Source organism: Pantherophis guttatus, chromosome 7, assembly GCF_059756535.1.
Source record: "Pantherophis guttatus breed Tessera chromosome 7, ASM5975653v1, whole genome shotgun sequence".
Taxonomy (NCBI): domain Eukaryota; kingdom Metazoa; phylum Chordata; class Lepidosauria; order Squamata; family Colubridae; genus Pantherophis; species Pantherophis guttatus.
The window spans coordinates 88,134,789-88,159,793 of NC_142069.1; the positions used below are offsets into that span (position 1 = coordinate 88,134,789).

The 25,005-nt window shown below is 44.5% G+C and overlaps 1 protein-coding gene across 23 annotated transcripts in view; it reads right to left on the reverse strand.

The window, feature by feature from the left end:
- MAGI2 (membrane associated guanylate kinase, WW and PDZ domain containing 2) overlaps positions 1–25,005 on the reverse strand; it is a 630,648-nt gene that overhangs the window by 44,880 nt on the left and 560,763 nt on the right. For all 23 annotated transcript variants that reach the window (XM_087873383.1, XM_087873381.1, XM_087873380.1 and 20 more), the window contains 3 exons: positions 20,404–20,596; positions 11,519–11,767; positions 738–923 (listed from right to left, as the gene is read on the reverse strand). In XM_087873383.1, coding sequence (XP_087729509.1) covers positions 738–923; positions 11,519–11,767; positions 20,404–20,596 — 628 coding nt within the window. The remainder of the gene's footprint in view (positions 1–737; positions 924–11,518; positions 11,768–20,403; positions 20,597–25,005) is intronic.

A 25,005-nucleotide genomic window follows, 5' to 3' on the forward strand; every position in this document is an offset into this window, starting at 1 on the left:
GGGAGAAGAACAAGGAAAGGGAACAAGGTCAAGCCACTTATTTTCTAAAAAAACCCACCTCGAGTTTCAATCTCGCTGCTACCATGTTGATTTTTTTTTGTTTTTGACCACAATCTGTGGACATCCCTGCTGGGTGGAGATGTAAGGGTAGAAACTACACTAAAAATATCTGAAGTTCAGACTGATCTGTTAGGACTGCTGATAGTTTGAGTTCTGTTTTCAGTCACCGACCCTAAAAGAGCCCTCAAGCAAGTTAACTGACGTCAGTGGAAAGGACACTATGTAAAATGGAATGAAACTGCAACTATTCCTCCCCCTCCTTCTCCCAAACCTCCCTACTTTGGAACACTGATGATGGTACCTAGTTGGGTAATGGAATGTCCACAAGAAACCAACCAAGCTCAGAGAGCACCAAGGACCCCTCATTTCAACCCTGAGCTACAAATATTCACTTTTATTGATTCTTTCATCAGTACAGAATCTCCACTTAGTCTTGCTGTCTATTTCTTCATTCTCCATTCTGTAAAAAAAAAAGGAGGAGGAGGAGGAGGAGGAGGAGGAGGAGGAGGAGGAGGAGGAGGAGGAGGAGGAGGGGAACCGGCAATACCCTTGATACGATGTTGGGCCCTGTTTCCTCCCCGCAACAAAAATCGCTCCCCTTTCCCCAAGAGACCCGTTTGAATTAATTGGTTCCTCCATCCAGTTCCCCTCCTGGATTTTAAGGGTCAAGGACTTACCCTCCTGAGGAATGATGCGAAGAGTTACACTAAGGCCAGCATCTTTAATGAGCTTCACAATATCAGCGTGAGGCATGTTAATAATGGATTGGCCATTCACAGCTAAGATCCGGTCTCCGACTTTTAATTTCGCACAGCGATCGGCAGGGCTCCCTTCAATTATCCTCCCTATTTTATGGGGTACGGCTAGAAGACAAAAAAGGAAGAGGAGATAGGAGCAAGCAAGCAAATAAGTGTTTATGGGCGGACAAAATGGCTCCCCCTGGAAATCGTCTAGACCGAGTTTTCTTAGTTATTCCGTGCCTCACTTTTCTCTTTGTCCTGCCTGAGCGTCCACTATTATCTCGGTTGTGTTTTCTTTCAAAACTTCAGCTGCGTGGTTGACTCTGCCTTCCATCCTTCTGAAGTCGGTAATATGAGGACCCAGATTGTTGGGGGCAAGAGGCTGACACTGTAAACCAGGGGTGTCAAACTCGATTTCATTGAGGGTCGCATCAGGGTTGTGTTTGACCTCGGGGGGCCAGAGTGGGCATGGCCAGTTCAACGTCACCCGTGTTGGGGGCAGCTGTATGGCCCATGCGCTCTGCCAATGAAAATGAGCTCCCAAACTTTGTTTTCTGCTGCGACGGCCTCCTGCAACTCTCTGCTAGTGAAAACAGAGCTCAAGAGGGCTGCTGTTTTCATTGACAGAGACAACACAGGTCAGTCCTTCACTGTTTCAATGGAGGCCCTGTGGGCCAGCTATAAGTACCCTGCAGGCCGAATCTGGCCCGTGGGCCTTGAGTTTGACACCCCTGCTGTAAACTAATTAGAGAGGGCTGTAAAGCATTGTAAAGCGGTATATAAGTCTAATTGCTACTGCTAAATGTCAGAGTGTTTGCAGTGTGACTACTATTAGGAGACAATCCAGGAGCAAAACACAGCACACAGAGACTTAGACATTTAACAGTGGTTTATATACAAGATATATACAGAAATATACATGGTATGCAAATACCTGACGAGCAATCAATCTTCTTCTTAACTTTACACGGAGAACTCAGCAACGAACAAGGAGAGAGAATACGCCCTCTCCTGGCTGAAATTTATGAACACCTCTTAAAGGGGTAAAAGACTTGGGTGGACCCCCTTCAGAGTCTTAAACTGGATATACCAATGCTGATTCATTCTCATTGCATCAGCCTTACATTTCACCAGCTTTACAGTTGCATTAGCCTTACATTGGCTGGTCAGCTTTAAATCATCATTACCCTGACACTAAATCTCTGTTATTGGGAGGAATGCCAAAAATAAGGAAGCAAAGAACAGCATCTCCAAAATCCCTGCTTTTTTAAAAAATTAGAAACGCATCTTCTCTTGAAGATTCATCTGAGGAAAATACCTACTCATAGCCCTGTTTTTTTTGCTAAAGGTGAGAATGGCAAAGACTAGTTGTCTTTTAATGTCTATGTTGTGAAGTCTACAGCGACATGGTGGCCCCGTTTGCAAGTTCTCTCAAGGTGGGTGAGGAAACAGAAGAGATTATCCAATCAAAGATAGAAAAGTTATGGCGCTTTCAGCAGGCTGTCCCCTGGCAACGAGTTAGACAGAAAACAATTCAACAATTCTAACAACTACTCATGGCAGGACAACCCTACAAAAAAGACGTAACAGCTCCCTCAGAAAGCTCCTCTGTTTAAAAACAGTTGGTGTAATGATTGCTTCTCTGGACGCTGTAACACGATTGAATACACAGAAGAATCCCGAAAGATATATTTGTCCTGGGACAAAAAAAAGCAATAAGAACAACTGGATCATTTCTACAACTAGAGCTGTGGTGGTGCAGTGGTTGGAAATGCAGTATTGCAGGCTAACTCTGCCGACTGCCAGGAGTTCGATCCTGACTGGCTCAAGGTTGGCTCAGCCTTCCCTCCTTCAGAGGTCAGTAAAATGAGGAGCCGTATTGTTGGGGACTTAAATGAGCTTAAATGGACTCCAGAGAATGGTAGAGGACATGGTAGAATGTTGTTGCGATGGGTTGGACATGACTTCGCAACTAACAACAACAAATTGTTCGGGGCAAGAGGCTGACTCTGTAAACTGCTAAGAGAGGGCTGTAAAGCATTGTGAAGTGGTATATACGTCTAAGTTCTATTGCTATCCCTTCCTTCCTTCCTTCCTTCCTTCCTTCCTTCCTTCCTTCCTTCCTTCCTTCCTTCCTTCCTTCCCTCCCTCCCTCCCTCCCTCCCTCCCTCCCTCCTTCCTTCCTTCCTCCCTCCTTCCCATTCTTCTTCTCCTTCCTCGTGGCTCAGTGATTAGAATGCATTATTGCAGGTTAACTCTGCCGACTGCCAGGAGTTCGATCCTGACCCGCTCAAGGTTGACTCAGTCTTCCATCCTTCAGAAGTGAGTAAAATGAGGAGCCGTATTGTTGAGGGCAAGAGGCTGACTCTGTAAACCGCTTAAAGAGGGTTTGTAAAGCACTATGAAGCGGTATAGAAATCTAGTGGGTAAAGGCAGTAAGATCCCTAAGGGTCCAAAAACGGAGTCGAGTCTCCCATGTCACCAATCCACTAATTTCCAGAATCTACTCAGGGTACATAAGAAATTTCAGTTAAATAAATCTACAAAAGGTTGTGTCTTCTGTTCTTTTTTTTTTTTTTGCTTAATCCCACGTCATAACTAAACTTTAAACATCTGGATGATGGCTACAAAGAAATTCAGAACATGTCAATTCCTTGTAGCCAGAGGTGGTATTCAGCCGGTTTGGAACGGTTCGCCCGAACCAGTAGTGGAAATCGTGGATGGGCCCGCCCACCTGCCCCAGCTCTATACCATCCTATTTAGGCATGTTTTTGAGCCCAGGTGCATGTGTGGAAGGCAGGTGCATGCGCAAACCGGGTGCGCATGCCCCCAAAACGAGCAAGTGTGCGCACGCGGGACGAACCGGTAGTAACATAATGAGAAACCCAGCGCTGCTTGTAGCCACCTAGCATTGGTCTTTCTGACTTCTTCCATCAAGAGTGGATCATCGGGCTCTGTTAAAAATACAATTAGGGTGACCCAACTTTCCATGAGATGATTTTAGCAGCGTCTTTCTGGAGGTCTGCAACCTTATATATTCAAAGAGCCATTTGGACTCATTTCCCACAGAAAACAAAACACCGGGAGCCACAAAACTTGAGTGGGCGTGGCCAACTCAATGTCAATCATTTCCACTGGTCACATGGACCCCCCCAGCCACACCTACCCAGCCGGTCATTAGGGCAGAGAACCAGTGGTTAAAAAATACCGGGAACCACAAAATCCTTTTGACATCTCTCTCACTCTCCTCCCTCCCTCTCTCTCTGTATCTCTCTATGTCTCTCTCTCTCCCCCTCTCTCTATATCTCCCTGTCTCTGCCCTGGCCATCCATCCTCCCCATTGCCCTTAACTTCTCAGGCCAGGCGAGGAGTGACTGGGAGGGCGAGGGGTGGGGCAGCCAGTGTTGGGGTCACCTGACAGGGATCTACAGCAGAGGGCCCAAAGAGCCATATTGTTGTGGCTCTGTTATCTGAGCCTGTGTCATCGGCAGGAGAGGACTCCGAGAGTGAAGGAGAGGAGTTGGCAAGGCCTCCCTCTCCAGGACCCTCCTCTCTGGCAATGCCTTCGGTGTCCACCGAAGGGCAAGAGATAGGGCTGGGGCCAAGCATGTCCACGCAGCCACAGATGGACAGTGATGAGGGTAATGAGTCTTGGCTGGATCCACGCCAGCGTCGCAGAGATAAGCGCGCGCAACAGAAGAAAAGGTGTGCCTGAGATTAGGCTGAGTCACTGGACCACACCCCACAGGATATAAAAGGGAGTGTGGTGGCCAATCAAACCTTGTGACGAACAAAGCTGAAAGCTTCCACGCCATTCTGCATTGCCGGACTTTTGGCTATAGACTTTGCTGGACTTGATTGACTCCGTAATTATTGAGCTGTTTCTTTTGATGTACCAGGAGTGGGGAGAAGTTATCTCTCCTCTTTGTAAATAATAAACTCTTGGCAGGCAGCCACTAGGTTGTTGCCAAGTTCCGTTATCATAAGGAAAAGGATTTTGCCGGCTGGTTTGGTCTTTAACTCTTGAACGTCTGTTGGTGTGTGTGCGTGTGGGATGGGGACAGAACACATATGTGGCTCCGGAGCCATAAGTTGCTGACCCCTGTTCTAGATGGCTAATTTTTCACCGGCCTGTTTCATAACTGGCAAGCAAGAGTTAAAAATCACTGGCAATTGATATCCTTCGTTCTCTTGCCAATGGCTGTGATCACATACTGTGCTTTCTAGCATAATTTGTTCTCTTTTTCACAAAGACTCCCTCAAACCATAATTGAAAGAGTCGACAATTATGTGTGGCGGCAGCCAAAAAAAGGCCAATGCAATCTGTTAAATTGCATTAACAGAGGGATACAATTCAAGATCAAGTGAGGTACTAACACCACTCTATAAAAGCCTTAGTAAGGCCACACCTAGAATCCTGCATCCAGTTTTGGTCACCACACTATAAAAATGATGTTGAGACTCTAGAAAGAGTGCAGAGAAGAGCAACCAGGAGGATTAGGGGACTGGAGTCTAAAACATATATAAAGAACAGTTGCTGGAATTGGGTATTTCTACTTTAATGAAAAGAAGGACTAGGGGTGAAATGATAGCAGTGTCCCAGTATCTCAGGGGTTGCCACAAAGAAGAGGTGGTCAAGCTATTCTCCAAAGCATCTGAAGGCCAGACAAGGAACTATGGATGGAAACTGATCAAGGAGAGATTCAACCTGAAAATAAGGAGAAATTTTCTGACGGTGAGAACAATCAACCCATGGAACAGAAGTTGCCTTCAGAAGTTGTGGGAACTTCATCGCTGGAGGCTTTCAAGAAGAGATTGGACTGCCATCTGTCCAAAATGGTGTAGGGTCTCCTGCTTGGGCAGGGGGTTGGACTAGATGACCTCCAAGGTCCCTTCCACCTCTGTTAATCTTTTAAACTGATGCCAAAACTTACTGATGATGTTTTCATTCGTGCTTTCTCAACTAACTAGTGAATAATCTTGAATGGGCTTTTAGCACAGCATTAACTCTACTTTCCAATTAATTTCTAGCGCTTTCCCATTAAAAGCGCTTTGAATGAAGCCAATCACGATTTGATGTAATGCTTGGGTTTCCCATAAGCCGCTTCATGGTGCGGAGACAATACGCACGTATCCGGCGTATTTAGAGAAATGTATTGTCGAAACCTTTGCAAAACCTTGCAACTAAAGTGGAAGAGCTCCCGCCGTCTGTTAAATTTAACGAAATAAAAATGAGATCTGAAATGGTAAGAAGTCGGATCAGCTGGCTGAAATGGTTTGAATTGCCTTTGATTTTGGACAGTTCAGTTACCCTTTATTTGGATGTTATGCTAATAACAGAATAATAACAGAATCACAGATTTGGAAGGGACCTTGGAGGTTTTCTAGTCCAACCCCCTGTTCAAGCTGGAGACCCTATACCAGTGATGGCTAACCTTTTTGCCATCGCGTGCCAGGAATGGGGTGGGTGGGGGAGGTTTGCGCGTGCATGTGCCCACACCCATAATTCTATGTGCTTTGCTACGCGCATGCGAGCGCGACCCTTCCCCCCCCCACTCCTGGCACATGATGGCCTGGTATGGTCTCCACCCTCTCGGAGGCCGGAAGTTGAGAAATGGGCCGTTTCGGCCTCCGAGGGGGTGGGGAAGGCTGTTTTCACCCTCCCCAGATGCAGAGAGAGGATCTGGAGCCAGGGAGAGAAAAAAAAACGGGCCTTCCCCCCCTCCCGAGGCCCTCTTCTGGTGGCTCCAAAAGGGCCAAAAATCAGCTGACGGAGCTGAGCTGGCGTGCCAGGCAACATGGCTCTGCGTGCCACCTGTGGCACGCGTGCCATAGGTTCGCCATCATGGCCCTATACCATTCCAGACAAGTGACTGTCCAATCTCTTCTTTAAAAACTTCCAGTGTTGGAGCACCCATAACTTTCGGAAGCAAGTTGTTCCACGGATGAATTGTTCTAACTGTCAAGATTTTTTTTTTATTTGTTCTAGTTTGGATTTCTCCTTGATTAGTTTCCATCCATTGCTTCTTGCTCTGCTTTCAGGTGCTTTGGACTCCCCTTTCTCTGTGTCAACCCCTGAGATATTGGAAGATTGCTATCATGTCACCCCTGGTCCTTCTTTTCATTAAACTAGACTTACCCAATTCCCCAGTTTTGCACGAGTTCAAAACTGATGAATCTGACTTCTACTACTAATAGGGACTCCCAATTTCTACAAGCAGCTATTAAAAAAAAAGTTTCATGAAATGCAATTTGTGATCAGTCCAGCCATAATATACAGGTAGTCCTCGACTTACAATCATTCATTTAGTGATCATTTGAAATGACAACAGCACGGACAAATGTAACTTATGAGTGTGGAGATTCTCAGTCACTCAGGACTGAGATTCTCAGTCACCCAGGTGACTCTTTTTTTTTTCTTTTTTCAAGAGGCAACCGGACTTTCCTTACAGATTTTAAGATTAAGATTTCCTTAATCTGTAAATCTCCCTCCCTTCCTCCCTCTCCCGCCTCCTCTCTCTCTTCCCATTTCATTCATTGGGGAGAGAGTAGCTACTAGCTAATATTTTGCAGCCCTTGGCCAGCTGACCTGAAACAAGCACAGAGTCCTTGTCAATCCAGAGGTAAGTACGGCAAATATTGCTAGTTTTAATACGAAAACAATCACCTAGAAAGCCTCGGCCACAGACGGACATAGGAGGAGAGCACTGAAATACAGTGGGCACAATCCAGAGAAAGTTAACTATGAAATCAATGGGGCTTAAGTGCTTATCTCTGAACTTAATTCTCATTGATTTCAACTGAACGTAAGCTCACTTAGCTTTCTCTTGATTGTATCCAGTGACGTCTTCCAGCCTGGATCTTCTGGTATGTAAGGCTGAGAATGACTCTGGGTCCCACTAAATTCTCAAAACATCAATCTTGCATCAAGGGAACTGCAAACAAACAAACAAAACCCACGGGAAGTTTCTACAAGCAAATCCAAGCACACCTATCATGTATGAACGTCAACAGGTCGTACAAAACATATCCTCGAAATGGATCTTTAAGCTTCATCTCCTGCATGCCGAAGAGTTGTGACAGCTAGCCACTTGCCCAAAATGCTATAGGATCTCACTCCTTGAGCAGGGGGTTGGAGTAGAAGACCTCCAAGGTCCCTTCTAACCCTATTATTTTACACTCTATGCAGTGGTGGGATTCAGCCGGTTCGAGGTGGTTCGGGCGAACCGGTAGTAAAATTGCTGGCTGGCCCTGTCCTTCCCCTCCACGCACCTTCCAGGAGTCCCCATGTGCCTTATTTTAGATCCCAGGTAAGCACAGGGAGGCCTACTAGGCCCAAAACAGGGTGCGGGGGGTGCGGCATGCCCCCCAGTGGACCGTTTTTGCTCCCAGGAGGCCTGCTAGGTCTGAAACGGGGCACGGGGGGGCGGAGCATCTCCCCGTGGCCCATTTTTGCTCCCAGGAGGCTTCAGGGAGGCCTGTTAGGCCCAAAATGGGGAACAGGGGGGCGGAGCATCTCCCCGCAGCCTGTTTTTGCTCCCAGGAGGTTTCAGGGAGGCCTGCTAGGCCCAAAATGGGGCACAGGGGGGCGGAGCATCTCCCCGTGGCCCGTTTTTGCTCCCAGGAGGCTTCGGGGAGGCCTACTAGGCTCAAAATGGGGAACAGGGGGACTGCGCATCCCCCCATGGCCCGTTGTTGCTCCCAGGGGGTTGCGGGAGGCCGAGTGCTGCCTGTCATACCCCCTGGCCACGCCCACCATGGCCACGCCCACCCAGCCAGTCATTAGGGCAGAGAACCGGTTGTTCTATTATTCGAATCCCACCGCTGGTTCTATGCCATTTTAGAAGACCAGGAAGACACATCTCTAATTTCTCTTCATCCTCTTCCAAGGGGAGCCATTCATGCTGCAATTTAATGCTATGTGAATTTAATGGGCGGATTTTCCCTTTAGCCCAGAGGGTGAACGATTCGCAGAGTCTGTCCCCACGATGAATTTACGACTCTCCCCCACCCCCCATTAGAAAAAGTTTGTCACAAGTGACATGTATGTGCACAAATTGTAAAAAAGAAAAAGAAAAAAAAGAAGGTAATTCAACAAGAGTAATTTAACGGGATTCTCTTTTCCAAAAACAACACTAGAAATATTGGATATTAAGGACGCCCTGGTGCGTTTTATGCTGCCTGAATTTTTTTCACATTTCTGAATCTGACGATGGCTGCAAAAAACGAAACGGATTCTTTTATGTTTTGCTGGATAGATGTGAATGCTTAATACTCATTCCGTTTTTTTAGAGGTTGAATAGGGAACTCTTTAAATCTTATGTGTTTGTTCATGACCAACGTGGAAACAGACAACCCAGGGAAATGTTCCCCAAAGGTGCTTTTTTTCTTGAAGACGTTTCGCTTCTCGTCCAAGAAGCTCCTTCAGTTCTGACAAGTGACTGTCCAGTCTCTTCTTAAAAACCTTCCGGTGATGAAGCATCCGTAGCTGCCCTCTGGTGCTTTGGAAAACAAGTCGATCCCCCTCCTCTTTGTGGCAATCTCTCAAATACCGAGAGGCCTTTTTTTTCCCTTGAAGATGTTTCGCTGCTCATCGGAGGAGCTCCTTCACTTCTGATAGAACTTCTGACAGAACTGAAGAAGCTTCTTGGATGAGAAGCGAAGCGTCTTCAAGGAAAAATCCAGAAAGTCCAGTTGTCTTTTGAAAAAAAAAAAACACCTTTGGGACAACCATGACCTGGATGACTGAGAATTTCCACAGACATTTAGCTAAACCAGGTGAAATAATCTGTTTTATGGATTCCAAGGACATCAAAAGAGATTCAACGCTGAACTCTATGGTTAAATAGTCCTCAATTATTGTTGCTAGAAAAATGGCTTGTTCAGGTGTCTGTGGAAGTTCTCAGTCATCTAAGTCATGGTTGTCCCAAAGGTGCTTTTTCAAAAAGCAGCTGGACTTTCTGGTTTTTCTTGGAAGATGTTTCGCTTCTCATCCAAAAAGCTTCTTCAGCTCTGATTGGATGATGGAGAATGAATAGAATAGAATAACAGAGTTGGAAGGGACCTTGGAGGTCTTCTAGTCCAACCCCCTGCTTAGGCAGGAAACCCTACACCACTTCAGACAAATGGTTATCCAACGTCTTCTCAAAAACTTCCACTGTTGGAGCATTCACAACTTCTGGAGGCAAGTCGTTCCACTGATTAATTGTTCTCACTGTCAGGAAATTTCTCCTTAGTTCTATGTTGCTTCTCTCCTTGATTAGTTTCCACCCGTTGATTCTTGTCCTGCCTTCAGGTGCTTTGGAGAATAGCTTGACTCCCTCTTCTTTGGGGCAGCCCCTGAGATATTGGAAGACTGCTATCATGTCTCCCCTAGTCCTTCTTTTCATTAAACTAGACATACCCAGTTCCTGCAACCGTTCTTCATATGTTTTAGCCTCCAATCATCCCCTAATCCTCTTTGTTGCTCTTTTCTGCACTCTTTCTAGAGTCTCAATATCTTTTTTACATTGTGGCGACCAAAACTAGATGTAGTATCCAAGTGTGGCTTTACCAAGGCATTATAAAGTGGTATTAACACTTCACGTGATCTTGATTCTATCCCTCTGTTAATGCAATTTAGGATTGCATTGGCTTTTTTGGCTACCACTGCACACTGCTGGCTCATATTTAAATGGTTGGTCCACTAGAACTCCAAGATCCCTCTCAGAGTTTAATTTAATTTTTTATTTTATTATTCATATTTCTATGCCGCCCACTCTCTGAGGACTCTGGGCGGCTTACACCAAAGGCAATATACTAAATAGCATATTGCCCCCAACAATCTGGGTCCTCATTTTACCCACCTCGGAAGGATGGAAGGCTGAGTCAACCTTGAGCCGGTGAGATTTGATCCGCTGATCTGCCGAACTAGCAGTCAGCTGAAGTAGCTGCAGTACTGCACTCTAACCACTGCGCCACCTCGGCTCAATGGTTACCACTATTGAGCAAGGTACCACATATACTGTACCTGTGCATTTTGTTTTTCTTGCCTAAATGTAGAACCTTACTTTGGAAGGATTTATACTCCAGACAGCTGGTCATTTGCATTGTTTTTAGAGAGTCATTGAGGCCACTTGAAAAATTAAAAAAAAAATTTTTTTTTAATTTGATTTATATGCCGCCCTTCTCCGGAGACTCAGGGCGGCTTACAATGCGCTAAGCAATAGCCTTCATCCTTTTGTATATTTATACAAAGTCAGCTTATTGCCCCCACAATCTGGGTCCTCAATTTACCTACCTTAGAAAGGATGGAAGGCTGAGTCAACCTTGAGCCTTGGCGAGAGTCGAACCTGCAGTAATTGCAGGCATCTGGTCTTAATAACCAGCTTAATAACAGGGTGCCTTAAACCCCTGTACTACCAAGGCTTCTGTGTCCTTAGTCCATGCTCATTTGTACAACTCAGGTGACTCTGAGGACACAGACAAACCTCCAAGTGGCCTCAATGACTCTCTAAAAGGATGCAAATAACCAGCTGCTGTCTGCAAGGACTATAAATCCTTTTGTTCTCCGCCATCCAGTCAGAGCTGAAGAAGCTTCTTGGATGAAAAGCGAAACGTCTTCAAAGAAAAAACAAGGAAGACCAGTCGCCTTTTGAAAAAAACACCTCTGGGATAGCTTGCTCAGGGTTTTAATGCAGGGCTCACAGAAACAAGGTCAAACAGAAGATTCAACTTACCCATCGTCGACCCAGATTCGGGCCTGTTTAAGGAGCTAATGATAACGAATCCAAACCCTTCGTTTTCTTTCCGATGGATGATGACGTCGCTGGTTGGCAGGCTGTGCGAAGGGAAGCTCTCGGGGGGCGTTGCGTTGTTGCTGGAGCCGACGTGGTTGCTGTTGGCGTACGTCGCATAGTCGCTTCTGGGGGAACTGTGGTGGGTGGACACAGAGCCTGGACTTCGCCCGTTCTCTGGACACGGTTCTCCTGAAGGAAAAAAAAAGAAAAGAAAAAGAAAGAAAGACATTGAGCAGAATCAGAGAGGATTTCTGCATTCCTTGGTGGCACAGTGGTTAGAACGCAGTATTGCAGGCTGACTCTGTATTCCCACTGCCAGGAGTTCGATCCTGATCGGCTCAAAGTTAACTCAGCTTTTCATCATTCCGAGGTTGGTATGTAAGTTTAAGTACTATTGCTACTCTCCCTCCCTCCCTCCTTCCATCCATCCATCCATCCATCCATCCATCCATCCATCCTTCCTTCCTTCCTTCCTCGCTTATTCCCTTTCCCATTCTCCTTCCTAATGGCACAGTGGTTAGAATGCAGTATTGCAAGCTAATTCTGCCCACTGCCAGGAGTTCGATCCTGACCAGCTCAAGGTTGACTTAGCCTTCTGTCCTTCCGAGGTCAGTAAAATGAGGACCCAGATTGTTGGGGGAAATATGCTGACTCTGTAAACCATTTAGAGAGGGCTGTAAAGCACTGTAAAGCGGTATATAAGTCTAAGTGCTATTGCTATTCCTTCCTTCCTTCCTTCCCCTCCCTCCCTCCCTCCCTTCCTCTCATTCCCTTTCTCACTCTCCTTCCTAATGGCACAGTGGTTAGAATGCAGTATTGCAAGCTAATTCTGCCCACTGTCAGGAGTTCAATCCTGACCAGCTCAAGGTTGACTTAGACTTCTGTCCTTCTGAGGTCAGTAAAATGAGGACCCAGATTGTTGGGGGAAATATGCCGACTCTGTAAACTACTTAGAGAGGGCTGTGAAGCACTGTGAAGTGGTATATAAGTCTAAGTGCTATTGCTATTCCTCCCTTCCTCCTTCCTTCCTTCCTTCCTTCCTTCCTTCCTTCCTTCCTTCCTTCCTTTCCTCTTATTCCCTTTCCCATTCTCCCTCCTGATGGCCCAATGGTGAGAACGCAGTATTGCAGTCAGACTCTGCCCACAGCCAGAAATTTGACCCTGACTAGCTCAAGGTTGACTCAGTCTTCCGTCCTTCCATCAAACAAATAGATTTTTCACCTAAGGCAGAAATCCTACAGCAATATAAAACCTATTTTTAATTTTTCCTGTTGTTAATGGGAAACCGTTTTGTTGATTTACGGCAGAGACAGCTGTCAGTAATTCTGTGGGGTGAGGTTACTTCCTTCCTTTTTTTTTCTTCAAAAAAGTTTTTTATTTTGTATTTCTCATAAACACGTTTACTTGTACAGTCATTTCCATCGTTTTTCATTCATCTTTTCTTTTAACTTTCATTTTTCATTTTTACTTTTTCGGGGCTGCTCTTTTACCCTTTACCTTTACTCCAACCTTTCTTCTTCTCCTCCCCTTCTCTTCCTTCCTCTTTCTCCTCCTACTTCCTTCGTTCTTTCTCTCCTTCTCTTTCCTACTTCCCCTTCTCTTCCCCCACTCCTCTCTTCTTCCCCCCTTCTAACCTTCTCCTCTGCTCCTCTTTCTCCTCCCTTTTCTTCCTCTCCTTTTCCCTTTCTTCTTTCTCTCCCTCCTCTCCTCTCTTCTCCCTTCCTCTCTCTCTACTCCTTCCCCTCTCTCTTCTTCCCCTCCTTTTCCCTTTCTTCTTTCACCTCTTCTCTCCTCTCTTCTTTCCCCCCTTCTAACCTTCTCCTCTGCTCCTCTTTCTCCTCCCTTTTCTTCCTCTCCTTTTGAGGTTACTTCCTTCCTGTGGCACCCACAGTGACCTGAATCACCATTCGGCCTTCCGAATCACGACAGCCAGAAAATAAGATTTTTTTTTCTCCTCGCTGACTGTGGCGGTTAGTTTCGACTCGGGTTCAACAAGTTTTATTTTCCACGTTCCAAATGTAGCGACTTAATCTTTGTTCAGAGGGATTTCTTTCTTTCCTTCGTGCATTAATCCCTTCCTATCGAAGGGCTGCTAGAAAAGACACTTTCAGGAATAAGTAATTGCCTCGAGAAAGACTTTTCAACTGGGAGGATTTTGCTTCTCGTGGAAAAGTAATAATCCGTGCCGCATTTGATTTTATCTGAATTGAAAGATCAAAGACGATCCCATTATTTATTGGACGGCAAGCAGGTGGCAGCCGACTAAGACCCAACCTGTCACTCTGTCAACGATTGCATATTCTGGTAAGAATCAATACTGTTGCATTTATTGTCGTGTGTTTTGAGCAAAAAAATTGTTGTATTAACCATTCAGTCATATCCGCAGTGATTGAGAGCAGGAAAAAAGCAAGGTATTACAGCTAGTTAGGAAAAACCAAAGGTATAAGTACAGATTAGGGTGGCTCAGTGACTAAGACGCTGAGCTTGTCGATCGAAAGGTCGACAGTTCAGCGGTTCGAATCCCTAGTGCCGCATAACAGGGTGAGCTCCCGTTATTTGTCCCAGCTTCTGCCAACCTCGCAGTTCGAAAGCACGTAAAAAAATGCAAGTAGAAAAAATAGGGACCAACTTTCAGGAAATTTTCTTACTGGGAATAATTTCAGGGTCATACGAAAAAGAAATACAATATTTAATCATTCACATAATTACAGCAGCACGAATAGTGTATGCCAAGAACTGGAAAAATAACAATATACTATCAGAAGACAATGTGATCTGAAAAATCATGGAGTGTGCGGAAATGGATAAGCTTACGAAGGAGATACAAGAAAAAGAGGAAACAGAATATTACTTAGTCTGGGAGAGATGGTATAAATGGTTGGAGGAAAAGGGAAAAAAGGACGAGGGAAGACTAAATAACAGTTGAACTAGGTGGAGAAATATAGGAAGAAATGGGAAGAAATAAAAATTGCGGAAAGGAAATTGTGTACAAGTTTATGTCAAATGTAAATAAAACAATTAGAATAATATAATAAATTATAATGGTATATATATATATGTTAGAAATATATGTATAAAAGGTAGACTAAGATAAGAGAGAGAAAATGTATAAGTATAAGGATTACCAACGCGAAACTGTTGAAAAGAAGAAAGTGTTAATATCTTTTTGTTTTTTAAAAAAACTGTTTAATAAAAAAAATATGAATGCCTGTGTCTATTGAAAAAGAAAAGAAAGAGAAAAGAAAAACAGGGACCACCAACAGGGATTCATCCTGTCAGAGCTGAAGAAGCTTCTTAGATGAGAAGCGAAACCTCTTCAAAGAAAAAACAAGAAAATCCAGTTGCCTCCTGAAAAAGCATCTTTGGGACATATGCAGGAAAGGTTTTTCTCAGTGGTGAAATCCAATTTTTTTTTACTACTGGTTCTGTGGGCACGGCTTGGTGGGCTTGGTGTGGTGTGGCTTGGTGGGCGTGGCAGGGGAAGGATACTACAAAATCTCCATTCCCACCCCGCTCCTGAGGAAAGGATACCTCAAAACCCCCATTCCCTCCCCACTCCTGGGGGAAGGATATTGCAAAAACTCCATTCCCACCCCACTCCTGAGGAAAGGATACCTCAAAATCCCCATTCCCTCCCCACTCCTGGGGGAAGGATATTGCAAAAACTCCATTCCCATCCTACTCCAGGGGAAGGATACTGCAAAATCCCCATTCCCACCCCACTCCTGAGGAAAGGATACCTCAAAACCCCCATTCCCTCCCCACTCCTGGGGGAAGGATATTGCAAAAACTCCATTCCCACCCCACTCCTGAGGAAAGGATACCTCAAAATCCCCATTGCCACCCTACTCCTGGGGGAAGGATACTGCAAAATCTCCATTCCCACCCCACTCTGGGGCCAGCCAGAGGTGGTATTTGCCGGTTCTCCGAACTGCTCAAACTTTCCGCTACCGGTTCTCCAGAACCTGTCAGAACCTGCTGGATTTCACCCCTGTTTTTTCCCTTCCCTGCTTCTGCATTAGGAAAAACTGGAGGGAGTTAAATGGCCTTGATCCAGCTAAAATTAGTAATATTTAATTAAAAACAAGGGAACAAATTAATTGAAACTAATTTAATTAGCAGAAGCTGCGTTTCTATGCTCACTTGGGGAAGAAGCAACAGAAAAGGACTTCTTGCCGGCAAGTACTGAATGCTGTAGCATTGTTCATCATCTTTCGCTTGATTCATTTCATTTAATTAATTTTTAAATCATTTTAACGGGAATCAGATTCTTGCTTTATTTTTAATATTGAATGATGACAATGGTCACCAGCCTGGGGGGAAAAAAAATGAAATAAACTAATCACAGTCGGGTGCTGTTGATTTTATCCAAATGAGAATATAAATAATTCATACCAACAACAACAACAACAAAAAAAAAGGATAGCAAAATTTTTATACATGAACATAAGAAGAATCCTGATATCCTAATTCCAGAAGACCTGAAGCTCAATTAATAGCGTACAACTAAAGAATTGCATGGGAACAAAGCAAAAATTACAACAGAACGCAGTTCAATTTTTTTTTACTACCGGTTCTGTGGGTGTGGCTTGGTGGGCGTGGCAGGGGAAGGCTACTGTAAAATCTCCATTCCCACCCCACTCCAGGGGAAGGATACTGCAAAATCCCCATTTTGTCCCGATCAGCTGGGACTTGGGAGGCAGAGAATAGATGGGGGCGGGGCCAGTCAGAATTTTTACTACCGGTTCTCCGAACTACTCAGAATTTCTACTACCGGTTCTTCAGAACTGGTCAGAACCTGCCGAAACCCACCTCTGCTGTAATCCCTTAATTCGGGGTAGAGTTGGGACAACTGGATGCAGCTGAACATTTACTGGACGGATGCCCTTCCTGATGCCTAAGTGGAGTTCACAGCAGATATTTTCTTTGCCGCTATCTAGGAGAGAAACATCTGCTGCTACCTAGGATTGAACTCTCAACCTTCCGAATGGGAGGTGAGTGTCTTCACCATTAGCCCACCATGCCATTCAATACTTTTGAGGGCAATAGTGAATAGTTCTGTATTTGTATTAGATTAGGTTTTGATTTTAACCCCCGTTCAATCAGTGGAATTAAATTCCAAGAAGCTGCAGAATGTGGCGCTGTGATTAAATCATGTCAAATTATGTCAAACAGTGGACTTCAGAGACAAGAGCTGAAACTCTGCTCTTACTGGTAAACTGCAAACTAATAAATCACCTGGCCTGGATGGTAAATTAAGAAAAACAAATGTAAAAATCTCTGTATCAGTCACTGGCTGTTCCTAATTGAATAGCAGGTCTCAAAACAGGATTTATTCACAATCTCTTCCACTGTAGTTAAGATCCTTGGGATCCAAGGACCTTGCAAACATATGCAATCTTCGGATGAATTTATTGAATATCTTAATGCGTCTTTCTCTCAAAACAACAACAACTACTTCCTCCTCCTCCTCCTCCTCCTCTTCTTCTTCTTCTTCTTCTTCTTCTTCTTCTTCTTCTTCTTCTTCTTCTTCTTCTTCTTCTTCTTCTTCTTCTTCTTCTTCTTCTTCTTCTTCCCCCTCCTCCTCCTCCTCCTCCTCCATTCCTTCTCCTCCTCTTCTTTCTTCCATCTCTATCCATCCATCCATCCATCCATCTATCTTCTTCTTCTTCTCCTCCTCCTCCTTACTTCCTCCTCCTCCTGTCTACTTCCTCCTTCTCCTTTTATCTCCTCCTACTCTTGCCTTTCCTCCTCCTCCTCCTCCTCTTCTTTCTTCCATTTCTATCCAACCAACCATCCATCCATCCATCCATCAATCCATCTTCTTCTTCTCCTCCTCCTCCTTACTTCCTCCTCCTCCTGTCTACTTCCTCCTTCTCCTTTTATCTCCTCCTCCTCCATTCCTCCTCCTCCTCCTCTTCTTTCTTCCATCTCTATCCATCCATCCATCCATCCATCCATCCATCCATTCATCCATCCATCCATTCTCCTCCTCCTCCTCCTTCTCCTTCTCCTCCTCCTCCTCCTCCTCCTCCTCCTCCTCCTCCTCCTCCTCCTCCTCCCCCTCCCCCTCTCCTCCTCCTTTGTGAAAAAGATAGGGAGGTATTTTTTGTTGTACAGAATGGAGAATGGAGAAATGGACAGAAATAGACTAAGTGGAGATTCTGTACTGATGAAAGAATCAATAAAAGTGAATATTTGTAGCTCAGGGTTGAAATGATGATTCCTTGGTGCTCTCTGAGCTTCGTTTGTTTCTCCTGAATATTTCATTACTCAACTAGGTACCATCATCAGTGTTCCAAAAGAGGGAGATTTTGGAGGAGGAGGAGGATTGAGGGGCCCTTGGTGCCTTGGTGGACATTTCATTACCCAACTAGGTAACATCTTCAGTGCTACAAAGGAGGGAAGTTTGGGACAAGGAATGGGAGAAGGAGGGGGAGAAAGACTGTGGGGTCTTCGGTGCTCTATGAGCTTATTGCCCAAACTAGGTAACATCATCAATGATGTATCAGTGACTGATAATGTTACCTAGTTGGGTCATGAAATGTCTGCAAGAAAACCAACCAAGCTCAGAGAGCACCAAAGACCCTGGATAAAAGTGAGATTCTAAAAGCTTTTTGATGTAAAAAGGTAAAGGTTCCCTTCGCACATAAGTGCTAGTCGTTCTCGACTCTAGGAGGCGATGCGCATCTCCGTTTCAAAGCCGAAGAGCCAGCGCTGTCCGAAGACGTCTCCGTGGTCATGTGGCCGGCATGACTCAACGCCAAAGGCGCACGGAACGCTGTTACCTTCCCACCAAAGGTGGTCCCTATTTTTCTACTTGCCTTTTTTATGTGCTTTCGAACTGCTAGGTTGGCAGAAGCTGGGACAAGTCACGGGAGCTCACTCCGTTACGCGGCACTAGGGATTCGAACCGCTGAACTGCCAACCTTTCGACCGACAAGCTCAGCGTCTTAGCCACTCAGCCACCATGTGTACCAACCTTATTATAGAGGTCATCAAAAGAGTGTGTGAGTGAGGAGCAAGAATGAGACATTCATAGTTGCTACTGTGATGAAAATAGATCTTTCTAAACGGAAGGAATGGCCACGGCAATTCAGCAAACACAATTCAGTGCAAACATCTATCAAGAGACATGCTTTGTACCAAAACATTTTCCGTATCAAAATCAATTTTGATGTTGAGGACATTTCCCTAGTTTGACTGCTTAGAAAATAATCTCTTCCTTGGTTGGAAGAGATTATACTCCAAAAGATAGATTTTAATCCAGAGAGGTTCCTCCTAGGAATGATTGATAGAAAAATGGAAAAAAGTCTCTATTATATTATATTGAATATTCTAACGAGAATTACTCTAGCGCAAATGTGGAAGTCATCCAATACACCATCGGAAGAAACAATAATAAAGAAAATCCTCGAATGCGCCAAAATGGATAAATTAACGATGGAGATCAAAGAAAGAGAAGACTCAGATCATTATAAAGTGTGGAATAGGTTTTATACATGGTTGGAAAATATAAATCAAATATAAATCAAATAGGAATATAAAATGAAATTTGATATTAACATACTGGATATAAATGTAAATAATGATCCTGCTAACAAAACAGTTAATTATGAATATTTAAAAATAAAGAGAAGGAGCGGGAGGATAAAAGCTAACAGTAAAGATAAAAGTCGATGCAGAAAGTTGTAAAATTGTATATATCCGTTGTTAGTATTGTATTTTAATGTTTGATGGCGTGTGTTTTTGTTTTTGTCCCTTGACTTCTTTTGCTATTGTGTGTTTGGTTTTAAAATGTAAAATACTCAATAAAAATTATTTTTTTTAAAAAAGAAAATAAAATAAATTCCTGCAGTTATGGGGACCGGTTCAAGGAAACTATCAACCTTTGGAAAAAAAGACAAATTCCACATTAGGAATTATTAAGGGGAGAAAAAAAAAAGAACACGGTAAATTGTGCATGGAAACCTTTTGCCACCTCAAGATAGCTGTGAAAAAGGCAAATTCCATTTTTAGGCCCCATTAGGTAAGGCGTTGGAAATAAAAGTGGCTTAATGTAATAATGTCCGAAAGGAAAGCTGTGTTTCCCGGTTGCGGCGAAAAAAACTGTGCAGTGGGAGCAATCGGTTAAGGCTGATGGCAGAATTTATGCATTAATCTTTAAGGCGTTATAGAGCTGGTTACTTTTTAATACGGTCATCATTGCAAACTTCCCTATGATGTTGCAAAAACACTCACCAAGTTCCAATGTCCACGTCACACACACTAAAATTGTAGATCAATGGAAAGATAATTTAATCAAGAATGTAATGCAATAACTTTCATGAAGGATTTGCTATTAGAATAGCAGTTACAGTATAAAGAAGAAAAGTGAAATACGTGATATACAAAAAATTACCACCATCGAAAAAACGAGATATACAAAAATTATCATCATGTCAATTAATAGCATGAATGACGGCCTTACAACGTCTTCCCATGGAGTGAACCAAGTCTTTTAGTTCTGCAGCTGTTATGTGAAACCAAGATTGAAGGATGGCTTCTATTAACTGGGTTTTATTGCTGGGTGGCTTCTGACTAACAAGTTTCTTTAGTCGGCTCCATAGATTTTCAGTTGGGTGAAGGTCTGGGCTATTCTCAGGCCATTCCAGCAGTGGAATAGGATTATCTTGAAACTCCCCCCCAAAAAAAGTGGTGTTATTAACCATCAAATCTCAAAAATACACTTTTCCCAGAAGGTTTCCACAATTTTGGCCACTACTGTAAATAAAAAAAACTTGACTTAAAAAAAAAAATGTCATCCCTGCAAATCCTCAACTCACCTGTAGGTGGCACCTTTCTTCTCACCGTGAGGTTCACCTGCCCGTTCCGAGCTGCGTTATGCATGAGATCAATCACGTAGCGGTGAGTTTTGCCCGCCACAGGGATGCTGTCCACGTAAACCAATTCATCGCCAGGATGCAAGCGGCCATCTCGGTCAGCCGAGCCCATCGCAATGACGGCCCCGATCAGAATCTAAGTCCGAACAAACAAAGGATGTGAGAAATGGAAATATGAAACCAGCCAACAAATTTCCAGAATTCTGTAATCGGTGGGTTGAATTTTCCAGGGGTGGCTTCAGCCGGTTCGGACCGGTTTGGCCGAATCAGTATTTGTGACCTGCAGGTGGGCCCGCCCATCTGCCCTGGTGCTATGTCATCCTATTTAGCTGCATTTTTAAGCCGCACACGTGTGCAAGCGTGCATGTGAGCAATGCACATGCACAGAAGGCCGTGTACGCTCACATTTTCGGTGCTGGGGGGGCGAACCGGTTGTTAAATTTTGTGAAGCCCACCTCTGGAATTTTCCTTTGTTATAATCCAGATTTTGTGTGTGTGTGCGTGTAATTTTGCAATAGGATTCGGGAGTCCTCATTCATAGAAGATGAAGAGAATCGTCCCTAATACAGGTAGTCCTCGAATTACAACCGCAATTGAGCCCAACATTTATGTTGCTAAATGAAACATTTCTTAAGAGAGTTTTGCCCCATTTTACATCTTCCCTTGCCGCAGTTGTAAAGTAAATCATGCCACTTATTAAGTTAGTAACATGGTTGTTAAGTGAATCTGGCTTCCCCGTTGACTTTGCCTGTCGGAAGTTCGCAAAAGGGGATCACGTGACCCCAGGAACACTGCGACCGTCATAACTATGAGTCAGTTGACCAAGCGTCTCAATTTTGATCACGTGACCCTGGGGATGCTGCAACGGTCGTAAGTGTGACAAAATGGTCATAAATATGAACCACTGGCCAAGCAACTTTGATTACATGATCATCGGGATGCTGCGACGGTCATAAATTAGAAAAATGGTCATAAGATGCTCTTTTTAATGCCGTCGTAACTTTGAATGGTCACTAAATGAACTGTTGGAAGTCGAGGACTACCTTTAATAACTATAACTCAAGCTTTTTGAAGGAATTAGAAGTACCGTTTTTCTTAAGTAGCACTGGGATTCGTAATCCAAATAGCAACGCATACAGTGGTGAAATCCAATTTTTTTTACTACTGGTTCTGTGGGCGTGGCTTGGTGGGCGTGGCTTGGTGGGCATGGCAGGGGAAGGATACTGCAAAATCTCCACTCCCACCCCACTCTGGGCCCAGCCAGAGGTGGTATTTGCCGGTTCTCTGGACTACTCAAAATTTCCGCTACCGGTTCTCCGAACTGCTCAAAATTTCCGCTACCAGTTCTCTAGAACCTGTCAGAACCTGCTGGATTTCACCATTGAACCCATACATATGCAACAATTACAGCACCCATTCCCAAAAAAATCCCTTTTAAAGGATGGATTGAAAATTCAAAAATATAAACTCACATGCAATTAAGTCTGTAAGTATATAGGACACCGAGAAAACCAGAGTTTTGCAAGGAAAAAAAACAACTATTTTGGTTTTTAAAAAGGATTTATTTGGTACCGGTAATCTTTGGCCCATGCCCTAGCTGGAGAAATTGCTTTCTTCAGAAGTCTTGTTTTAGCAGAAATTGTGGTTGTGGTGTGTGAACTCCTGAAGGCTCCGTGACAAGATAATTGCAACTGCCTGGTCTTGTAGGGTTTGCTCCTCTCTCGATTTTAATCTGATAATACATTTTATGTTGTAAAATGTTGATTAGACACTTGGGCTATTAAAGAACTTTCTGCTTTCCGCAGATGAGAAATAAATGTTCTGTGTGAATTGTGTTGTTATCTTTTGACATCTCATTTAATTTTAGAACCTGGCTTTTGACTTGCTTTCTCTGCTGCGAGAGTTGCGGGGAAGGGGGGGCTGGCACAGTCGATAATGGACTATTGCAATGTGGGAACTGGGAATCTAAGGACCTTCACTGTAACATGATTAAATAAATGAAGCAATGTTATGAAAGCGAAAGAAGGGAATATCTGTAGCTCAGAGTTGAACTGTGGGGGCCTTGGTGCTGTCTGAGTTGGGTGGTCTTCCTTCATGGACCCAACTAGTCAATGTCATCAGCGCTAGAAGGAAGACTGTTTGTAGAGAGGAGGAGGAGGAGGAAGAGGAGAAGGAGGAGGAGGAAGGAGAGGAGGAGGAGGAGGAAGGAGAGGAGGAGGAGGAGTGGGGGTCCTTGGTACTCTCTGAACTTGATTCTTGCAGAAGTTTCATGACCCAACTAGTCAATGTCTCATTAGCGCTAGAAGGGAGACTGTTTGTAGAGAGGAGGAGGAGGAAGAGGAGAAGGAAGAGGAGGAAGAGGAAGGAGAGGAGGAAGAGGAGTTAGGGGGTCCTTGGTACTCTCTAAACTTGATTCTTGCAGAAGTTTCATGACCCAACTAGTCAATGTCATTAGCGCAAGAAGGGAGTGTGTTTGTAGAGAAGAGGAAGAGGAGGAGGAGGAAGGAGAGGAGGAGGAGGAAGAGGAGGAGGAAGAGGAGTGTGCGGGTCCTTGGTACTCTCTGAACTTGATTCTTGCAGAAGTTTCATGACTCAACTAGTCAATGTCAACAGCGCTAGAAGGGAGTATGTTTGTAGAGAAGAGGAGGAGGAGGAAGAGGTGAAGGAGAGGAGGAGGAGGAAGAGGAGGAGGAAGAGGAGTGTGCGGGTCCTTGGTACTCTCTGAACTTGATTCTTGCAGAAGTTTCATGACTCAACTAGTCAATGTCTCATTAGCGCTAGAAGGGAGACTGTTTGTAGAGAGGAGGAGGAGAAAGAGGAGAAGGAAGAGGAGGAAGGAGAGGAGGAGGAAGGAGAGGAGGAGGAGGAGTGTGGGGGTCCTTGGTACTCTCTGAACTTGATTCTTGCAGAAGTTCCATGACCCAACTAGTCAATGTCATTAGCGCAAGAAGGGAGTGTGTTTGTAGAGAAGAGGAAGAGGAGGAGGAGGAAGGAGAGGAGGAGGAGGAAGAGGAGGAGGAAGAGGAGTGTGCGGGTCCTTGGTACTCTCTGAACTTGATTCTTGCAGAAGTTTCATGACTCAACTAGTCAATGTCAACAGCGCTAGAAGGGAGTATGTTTGTAGAGAAGAGGAGGAGGAGGAAGAGGTGAAGGAGAAGGAGGAAGGAGAGGAGGAGGAGGAAGAGGAGGAGGAAGAAAAGGAGGAGGAGGACTTGATGCACTCTGAGCTTGATTCTTGCAAACGTTTCATGACCCAACTAGGTAATGTAATCAGTATTGGAAGGGAATGGGATTTGTGAGGAGGAGGAGAAGGAGTGTGGGGTCCTTGGTACTCTCTGAACTTGATTCTTGCAGACGTTTCATGACCCAACTAGGCAATGTCATCAGTGCTAGAAGGGAGTGCAGTTTGTGGAGAAAGGAGGAGGAGGACGACTATGGGGTCCTTGGTATTTTCTGAGCTTGATTCTTGCAGACGTTTCATGACCCAACTAGGTAATGTCATCAGTATTAGAAGGGAATGGGGTTTGTGAGGAGGAGGAGGAGGAGGAGGAGGAGGAGGAGGAGGAGGAGGAGGAGGACTGAGGGGTCCTTGGTACTCAGAGTTTGATTCTTGCAGATGTTTCATAATCCAACTAGGTAATGTCATCAGTATTAGAAGGGAATGGGATTTGTGTGGAGGAGAAGGAGGAGAAGGAGCAGGAGAAGGAGGACTGAGGGATCCTTGGTTGTCAGAGTTTGATTCTTCCAACCAGATAATGTTGTCAGTGCTAGAAGGGAGTAGGGTTTGTGGAGAGGAGGAGGATGACAATGATTACTATGGGGTCCTTGTTACTCTCTGACCTAGATTCTTGCAAACATTTCATGACCTAACTAGGTAATGTCGTCAGCTCTAGAAGGGAGTGGAGTTTGTGAAATGGAGGAGGAGGAGGAGAACGGAGGAGGAGGAAGAGGAGGAGGAGGACTGGGGAGTCCTTGGTGCTCCCTAAGCTTGGTTCTTTTCCTGCAGGAATTTCATTACCCGACTAGGTAAAATCATGAGTGCTACTGATCTGCACATTAGCATTGATGATGTTATCTAGTTTGCTAATGAAACGTCTGTTAGAAAACCGCCAAGCTCAGAGAGCACCAAGGACCCCACGTAATATGAAAGTTACTTTGGTTCTTTCTCACAGCATGTACCCTTCAGAGGAGGAGTTGCCTCTTACAAGAAGAAGAAAGAAGTCCCTAATCAGTGATAAACATCACAGATCATGAAGAGTGATGGAGTGATCGGTTATTTCAGAAGGATTCCCGTTTCGTTTGGGAATCCGCTTGATTAGAAAGCATGGTGCATGAAGCGTTATCGAAATTCCGTGCCAGGTGCTTGATTTCTGATGGCTTATTTATACACATAGTCTTCGACTTACAACCACAATTGAGCCCAACATTTCTATTGCTAACTTGAGTTTTAGGACCTTCCTTGCCCTACCGTTGTTAAGTGAATCACGGCAGTTGTTAAGTTAGGAACCCGGTTGTTCAGTGAATCTGGTTTCCCCATTGACTTTG